The following is an 8,917-nucleotide window of genomic DNA, read 5'->3' on the forward strand; positions in this document are numbered from 1 at the left end:
TATCACTACAACCACTCTCTTCTTTCGTACTAAAAGTCTAGACATGAGTACTCTACATTATCAACATATAAAATTAGATTTAGTATTATATTGTATATTATAAAAATGAACAACAATAAACATAACACAAGAATCAAATTAGAAGAAAAAAAGAAAAAAAAAAAAACTAGAGTACTAGAATCATTATTTATGTACGTCCAAAACCTAGGAATGCAATCCATCCAAAACCTAGGCATAACAAATTAAATTAAAATAAGGAAAAAAGATTATTAATGTACGTCCAAAATCTTGACAGCAAATCCCTCTTATTTGTCTTTATTATTCTTGAAAAGCAAAAGAAAAAGGAGGAATAGTTGTAATTTATTTGGTAGCCATCATCACACGCACAGAAACAGCAAAACTAACTAAAGTAGTAATCAACGTGTTCAACCCAAAAAAAAAAAAAAAAAGCAAACTGAAAACAAAAATAAAAGATGATTTATATCCTACTTGCAAATTGAAGAACCAGCAGAAGAGGAGAAGAGGAGATCGTAAATGGTTGAGAGAGAAAGAGGAAAATAAACTCTAAAGAGTTAAATAAAAGAGAAAAATTAAGGGTAAATTCATAACTTTGTATTTAATATCAGGAATGAGAGTGGCAATTCGGTGGGGGTGGGGGGAGTGCCAATCCCATTCCTCAACCCTAAATTGGTGTGGGACCCACACATTTGCACTCCCATTCTAAGATATAAATGGGTAAGTAAACATAGAGTTGATTCCAAATCCCAATTCTCATTCCCTACTCCTGATAAGTAAACATGTCATTAATGTTTTCTCGAAGGCTATGGGACCTTATATTTTGTATGATCTTTCCAAGTTAATTTAAAGTTTCTAGTTTTCTAAAAAAAAAAGAAAAAAAAAAAAGCAATTGAACTTTTCTTAAAAAATAAATAAATAAAAAAACAAGGAATTGTGGTAGTACTATTGACTCCTGATTGCCGACTCAAGTGTTTCTACCGAATATAGCAGCTTCTAGTGGATTGACCTTTTGGGGTCTTGGCTATAATTAGGAAAAGAATATTAATTAGTCATGCCTTACAATCTAAGCCAAAAAGGTAATTAAATACGTAAAAAGATCCGATTTATAATACGACGTTTAGAAGCATAATAAAGAAAGGACCAAAATAGGACGGCAAGCAACTATATAAATACATGTTATACGTTACAAAGTTATTGTAAAGATTCTTTCCATTAATGTTTTGAATAAAGTGAAATGAGAAAATTACAGAATTTACGTTCAATTTCTTTGAAGTGTCAAAATGAGCCAATAATGATTTCAATTAAATATGTACAAGGTTTTGTAACAATCGAAAGTTTTAGATCGGATATATACGGCCTTGTTTTGTTTCTTCCTCTAAATTACGTGTCTAAAGTTAAACCACTTAAAAAGTCTTGGAGGGGAATTAGACAAGGTCAATGGTCAACGTCCGTGTTACACATTTGCCAACCCAATTTTCTGGGAATATGTACGAAAATAATCTGTTTTTAATATTTTTTTAAAAATTTAGAAACCAATCATTTACATTTTACGTGATTGTAAATTGATATATTAAATATTCGTTGGTAAACTGATGATTAAGTAATTAATGATTTACCATGATCAATCATTAATTTATCAAAAATCAATCAAGAATTTATTAACGCCAATTTTTTTAACTAAATTATATTCTTAAAATTTAATAAAAAAATAGAAATCCACTTAAAATAACTTTAAGAAGGGTTATCAACCACAAATTTCACATCTCTGTCCCTTTCCATTTGTCATCCATACCAGCGAAGATTAATAACAGCCGGCCCCTAGTCTTAATTAATCATTATAAGGTTTGCGAAATTGGTGTGATATCATTAACTAAAATCTATCCATACACACGTATCGCTAAATAATGAAAAAGAAAATTGCTTTCGTAGTCCAACATGTCATTATTACTTGTTCCCATTTGCTAAATTTAAGACTTTTTGGAGGTTTTAATATCTTCTTGGATTTTCGCTTTAGACCTTATAAGTTACAATGTTTATACTTTTATTAGTGCCCTTTCAATTTTAGATTCATTATCATTTTATCTTATAAATTGTAAAATTCTCACTTTATTTCCAATAGGAAAAGAGGGTGTGTCATGTGATCTTTTTTTTTTTTTTTTTTTTTTTTTTATAACAAAAATCTTAACAAAATGGACTAAGATGAGATTAGTTTAAAGTTTATGGAACAAAGCAAAATTGATTTTAAAGTTGAAGAGGCACTAATAAAATATCACATATATATATATATATATTATATATACAAGCAAAAGATCCAAACCCTCCAACCCTTTTGCCATGAAGACCTCTCGTATAATTTCATGGCACTTATGCCTTCAATTTCTCTCTCTACCCTTTCTCTTCTTCGCAGTCTTCTCTTCTGCTTCAAAGCTTAATAAAATTCCGAAACTAAGTCCAACTGGTCATCACGAAACGTTCCTTCACGACCCCGAAACTCCGACGGCGGATTCTCTTTCGGAAGATTATGAAACGTTTTTCTACAACCAAACACTCGACCACTTCAACTATAGGCCAGAAAGTTACTCCACTTTTCGACAACGATATGTTGTCAACTCTAAGTATTGGGGAGGCTCTAATGCACCAATATTTGCTTATTTGGGAGCAGAAGCTCCTTTGGACGGCGATCTCTCCGTTATTGGATTCCTCACTGATAACGCCCTTGAGTTTAAAGCTCTCCAAATCTACATAGAGGTATTATCATATTATACAAATATATACATGACATCATATCATAATCAAACAATAGTAAATCTAAATCATAGAATTCTATCTCTCTTATTATTAATTCAAATTTCCGTATTAATTTTAAAATGAGATTTTAATATCTTTTAACTCGGATCAGTGGTGTCTTTACGTCCCCAGTTCAGCCCAATCGATGGTTGAGACTCTTGTGATATACATTTATATACATAATATATGCATTCATGTATGCTTTTATATATGAAATATAGACGAATGTGTTTGTTTATGTATTATTGTATATGTGTTTTTTTTTGTTTTTTGGGTAATTGATCAGCATAGATATTATGGGAAGTCAATTCCATATGGGTCAAGGGAAGAGGCACTGAATAATGCAAGCACTTTGGGATATTTCAACTCGGCTCAAGCCATAGCAGATTATGCAGAAATTCTCCTACATGTAAAGCAGAAATTTCATGCAGAAAAATCGCCTGTCATTGTTATAGGCGGATCTTATGGAGGAAGTTAAGTCTTCAAATTCAAACCCCTATATTAATCATCATTAATTGCATGTACTAGGACGTATTACCGATCATGGAAAATTTTGCTTGAAATACATTAATCATTCCTTACCACATAGGTTGCTCATTATATATGTTTATCATTTTAAAAATTAATAAGAAAATTCTTTCCTAGGATAGAATGAAAAATTGTTTTATTATGGTACTGTTGTTTTTTACCATCATAGCTGAAATTTTCGTACATTTTTTTATTCGAATATTAAGTTTAACATTTTTTTCTATATATATATATATATATATATATATATATGCAGTGTTAGCATCTTGGTTTAGGCTGAAATATCCCCATATAGCACTTGGAGCTCTTGCGTCATCAGCTCCAATCCTTTACTTTGACAATATCACATCACAAGATGGATACTACTCCATTGTCACCAAGGATTTTATAGTAATAACACTTTATATTCTTCTTTCACCTTTTTTCTTTGGAAATCAATGCTATGTTCGTATATATATATATATATATAATCATTTATGTCTCAAAATTAATTATGCAGGAAGCTAGCGAGAGTTGCTATAAAATCATAAAAAAATCATGGTCTGAAATTGATAAAGTTGCTGCTTTGCCGAATGGTCTCTCATTACTGAGTAAAAAATTCCACACTTGCCGGTAATAAAAATTAGATTAATTTTTTGATTGGAACAAGTTTTCAATCTTTCATTTCCATCACGTACTTTATCTACTCCAATATGTTTCTATTTTTACGGCCTGAATTTGATCTTGGTATTATTAATGTAAGAATTTCGTTTAGAACATCATAATAGTATGATGATCATATGCAAAAAAACAATATGACCTAAAGGTAAAAAAAAAATTTGTTGATTTTTTTTTCCGTGAGTTTGTTAAATTATATATACAAATTGTATTTAGTCCTTTAAAGAAGTCATCAGAGCTGAAGGATCACCTGGAATCAACGTATGCTACTGCTGCACAATACAATCATCCACCAAGATATCCAGTTAATGTGATATGTGGAGCAATTGATGGAGCTAATAATGATGATGGTATTCTGGGCAAAATATTCGCTGGCCTTGCTTCTTATAGAACTAATAGGACATGTTACGTTAATCAACCTCGAAATCTTTCTGAAACTGATGTGGGCTGGAATTGGCAGGTAATATATATGTATAAAATACTTCTTTCTTTTCCTTTATTGTTTAAAGAGTAAATATACAAAAGAAAAAAAGAAAAAAAAGAATTCTTTTAGTTATAATGTGCATGGAGTTTTGCTTATTCATGAGCATTGACATAACATAAAGTATATTTATTACCTCATGTTTTAATATCAGTAGTGGTGAAAGTGGTTTTTAATTAATTAATAATCGAATTGTAAGACTGATAATTTTGTGTATAATAATTTTGTAGGTCCTAAAATTAATATGTAAATTATTTGAAATCAATGTCAATATCTATTTTCTATGATGATTACTTTTGTGTATAATAATTTTGTAGGTCCTAAAATTAATATGTAAATTATTTGAAATCAATGTCAATATCTATTTTCTATGATGATTACATTCATCATTGTTCTTCTTTTAATTTCGAAGATTGGCCATTTCGAGCATATTGTATATATAAATAGCTGGCAAAGAATTATAGTAATAAAAATAATTAGATTAATGCCGATTTAGAAATGGAAATATGTTTTTTTATTTTATTTTTAAAATGAAAAAAAAATGTTAGAAATGGAAATACTAAATGGCGTTTAGTATTTGCTTTTTGAAAGCTGTGGTGGGTGGTTCTTATTATCAATTTTTGGGCATAAAACGTTGCTTGCAATCATCACATATCCTGAAATAAGAGTTTGTGCGCCTGCATTTACATAATTATTCTCTATACACGTGCGCCAATACAATAAATTCTTCCTTAGATCTGTGTCATCGTGTATTGAAAGGGAAACAAAAAAGGAAAAAAAAAAAAAAGAAAGAAAAATATCAACTAGATGTACTTATCCATAAGTAGCACTCAGCTTACATTTTATTTATTTTTTTAGTAGAAAACTTTTCGAATGAACGATTTTCAGGAACAGAAAGAAATGACTCATTCGGTTCTTTTTTCCTTCTTTGCTTCATAAGGATACTTTACAAAATTTACAAAATAATAAAACAGTATCAATTGCTTGCTACTTTAAGAACTTTAACCTAAGTCGTTATACGACTCCGCTGTCATTATAAAAATAAAAATGTAACATGCCATTTATTTAACATAATATAGACATTATTTAACATAATATGGATGTTAGAAAGTTGAAATACTATATGAAAATATTTAATTATCTTTGCGTGTCAAATTTTCAACGTCAGTATTACGTTAAATAAATATTATGTTACGTTTTCACACCTACCTGTTACGATGGTGGAACCGTAAATAAACTTATACATTACACACATATGCATGAGATTAGTCTGTGTACCAGTTTTTGTAAATATATATATATATATATATATATATATTTATATATCTGTGTGTGTACAGACATGCAGTGAGATGGTGATCCCCATAGGCATCAGCAACAATACCATGTTTCCCGCTTCTCCTTTTGAGCTACAGGACTTCATAAATGAATGCAAGGCCGCTTATGACGTTCCTCCACGCCCTCATTGGGTCACTACTTACTATGGAGGCAAAGTATGTACTACATTATTTTTACGACTGTTTTCTCCTCTTCAAATCATGCCTCTTAAGAAAAATGATATATACACGTTATGCAAACACAGCTTTATGACATGTCATAAACATGAAATGTGACTTGTGACTTGTTAGGGATGTAAAGTTAGGACAAAACAATTATTTTAATATTATAGAACCTGTAAGATTTCGACACATATAGGTTCACGATATTTATAATCAAACAATTCATGATGAAACTTTCTAAATGGTTCATGAATTCAATAATACAAAATGAAACTTTACTAAATGGTATTAGACTACTAGTTGTCAAAAGTGGATTTTACCATTTGCAACGTGGATGGATTTGTTTATGCTTTTGCTAAATTTAGCTGAAATTTTAATGTTTCTGAATCACTTTTGTTGGTTTTACAATTCCAAATATGCCTTAGCTAGCGATTGACACTATTACTAATATTTCTTCTTGCACCAAAATTGACACTTCAAATTTTGTAGGATATAAAGCTGATACTCCGCAGGTTTGCTAGCAACATCATTTTCTCCAACGGCCTGCGAGACCCTTATAGCAGCGGAGGGTAATTATTACTAATTATCTAACAAGATAAAATTACTAGTAAGAAAAACTTATATCCTGAATTCATTAACTTAATTAATGCTTTTCTTTACTTTTTTTTTGTCTATCATTCTATTAGGGTCTTGGAGAACATATCAAAGAGTGTTGTTGCCGTGACCACAACCAAAGGTGCGTATCAAGTTAATTCAGATTCCCAGCAGAGAATTTTATAGCAAACTTGAAGAGAGAAAAAAAAAAATCACAATATATATTTATATTTACATGTAGAAGTTTAATTAATTAATTAATGCTAAGACAAAATTATCAATTTGCAGGGTCTCATTGCTTAGATATTCTTCAAGCAAAGGAAACTGATCCAGATTGGTTAGTCAAGCAGCGGAAGGTTGAAGTCAATATCATTAAAAGATGGATCGCCCAGTACTATTTTGATCTTGAAGTTTTGCGAAAAATACCTTCATAATGCTAAAGACTCGAGGCAATTTAATTTCTTCTTGAACGAAAATAGTTCAGTATCATATCCAAAATAAGGTCTTCAATGCTATAGACCTTTTTCACTAAATTTATTCTTAAGAATGTTTAGACTTTATCTTTTCTGTCAAAGAGCATGTAACGTTTTCGTGCATATTTTAAAAGTGAACCTTATATTGAAGGCTAACTTAAAAGATTAAAATAACACATTTAGATTACGATTCGCATCACTTTTGAAGTCTAGTTTTTCACCTGTATTACTTTTATGTGTAAAGTAAGCTTGAATCTTTTTACAAACATGATATATTCGAATGCCAACTCTCTAAAAGTATTTGTATCCATCTAATTTACTTCTTGGGTTAAGATAAATTATGAATTTGAGCTCGTAAAATAATGATATTATAATCCCATGAGAATGGATCCCTTGTGCTTTAAGAACTTTAGGGCGCGTTTGGAACTTGTTTTAAAATAATTTTATTTTTTGTATGAAAATGAAAATGAAAGCATTTTCAATCTCAGACAGAAATCATTTTTGAAAATGTGTTTGATAGTTTTATCAAGAGATTATTTTTAGTGTGAAAAAACCATTCATGTCTCTCTTTCTCTTCCTCTGCATCAGAGAGGAGAAAATGAAAACAAAAAATGAAAAACGATTAAAAGTCATTTTTTATTTCTCTCTCATTTTACACTAAACTAAAAAATCGTTTTCATTTCCGCTTTTTGTCTTTATTGCGCCAAATGCCGTTTTAAAAACGTTTTCATTTTTTCTTTCTCAAAAACCATGAAAAATAAAAACGGGATCAATTCCAAACATGGCCTTAGTATCTTATTGAATGGGAACAAGTACTTCTACATCATTCTATTGTAGAGCTTAATGGGTTATTTGACTCACATATTCCTTTTTCTTGTCTCCTTTAATGGGGGTATTGTTTCCACTTTGTAGATTTTGTGTTTTGTGGTTTGGTTTTTGTTTCCGAGTCCATAATATCGAAGGTGGTCTTCCCACTTTCCAAGTTTACTTGTGGCCGGTCTACAAGATTTATGTCTTGTTGATTTTTTGGTTTTGTTAGACTTGTGTTTATACAGAGCAGTAGTGGCCTCAGTGCTACGAATTACTTGCTCTCAATTGATTGAAGAACTACATCGATTGTAGAGATTTTGTCAAAACGAGCCTTATGCATGCTCGATTATTGGTCTGCTGAGGAACTATTCTGTTATCGGAATCTCGGTGTATGTATGTCATTCTCTCTGATCTTTATCAGATCTTATAGATGAATCTGATCTCAGTTGAGAGTTTTGTCTCGTGCACTAGAGGTTCATTCACATTGACGCTTGTATCTTTTGTTTAGTAAAATACAATTCTCTCCCTCAAAATAAATGTCTAACGTCTAATTGACGTGACGTGATATTATTATAAAGGAGTTTTAAAATACGGAGAAAATGAGTCATGGGGACCGGATCCCTTACTGTATAGACCATGTGCCACCACTAGCTTTGTGGAGTTTTATTGCGTGTTGTTGTCTTGGTGGTAAAGCACTTCCCATTTACGACTTCTATTACCCACCTTTTTCTGTATCCTTTACGCACACACACAACGTTGATTAGCTTTTATATGAAGAAAAAAAGGAACTTTTCCATTAGAAAGGATTGTGGACTTTTGTAGAAAGATGTATGGCCCGCCTTATCACTCAATACTTTGCATATGCCACTAAGTTAGAGTGAAAATGCAGCCACGGCCGATGATGCACGCGCAAGATAGCTGTGATATGATCATCTTCAAAAATCAATTTGAGAAACTACTTTTAGTTTGCCTCCGAAAGTTCACTGCATTTCTCCATCACTAAATCAATGATAGATTCAAAATTTTTATTCAATTTTTTTTTTATTTGGGCTACTTTCTTGATTCCTGCT

General features: G+C 30.8%; 1 protein-coding gene across 1 annotated transcript; it reads left to right on the plus strand.

Moving 5' to 3' along the window:
• The first annotated feature begins 2,352 nt into the window (after window positions 1-2,352).
• LOC21397225 (lysosomal Pro-X carboxypeptidase) lies at window positions 2,353-7,137 on the plus strand. The gene is made up of 9 exons (XM_024168030.1): window positions 2,353-2,766; window positions 3,092-3,278; window positions 3,590-3,723; window positions 3,833-3,945; window positions 4,207-4,450; window positions 5,812-5,964; window positions 6,460-6,539; window positions 6,657-6,706; window positions 6,853-7,137. The coding sequence occupies exons 1-9, from the start codon at window positions 2,353-2,355 to the stop codon at window positions 6,996-6,998; spliced, it is 1,521 nt and encodes a 506-aa protein (XP_024023798.1). The 3' UTR covers window positions 6,999-7,137.
• The last annotated feature ends 1,780 nt before the right edge of the window (window positions 7,138-8,917 follow it).

Source organism: Morus notabilis, unplaced genomic scaffold (genome assembly GCF_000414095.1).
Source record: "Morus notabilis unplaced genomic scaffold, ASM41409v2 Scaffold1460, whole genome shotgun sequence".
Classification (NCBI taxonomy): domain Eukaryota; kingdom Viridiplantae; phylum Streptophyta; class Magnoliopsida; order Rosales; family Moraceae; genus Morus; species Morus notabilis.

What these genes read in the sequence shown, in the direction of transcription:
- LOC21397225 (XM_024168030.1), top strand. Translation starts at nt 2,353, where the DNA reads ATGAAGACCTCTCGTATAATTTCATGGCACTTATGCCTTCAATTTCTC. An exon ending in AGGCGGATCTTATGGAGGAA is followed by an intron (nt 3,279 to 3,589) that starts GTTAAGTCTTCA and finishes ATATATATGCAG; the next exon opens with TGTTAGCATCTTGGTTTAGG. An exon ending in TTGTCACCAAGGATTTTATA is followed by an intron (nt 3,724 to 3,832) that starts GTAATAACACTT and finishes TTAATTATGCAG; the next exon opens with GAAGCTAGCGAGAGTTGCTA.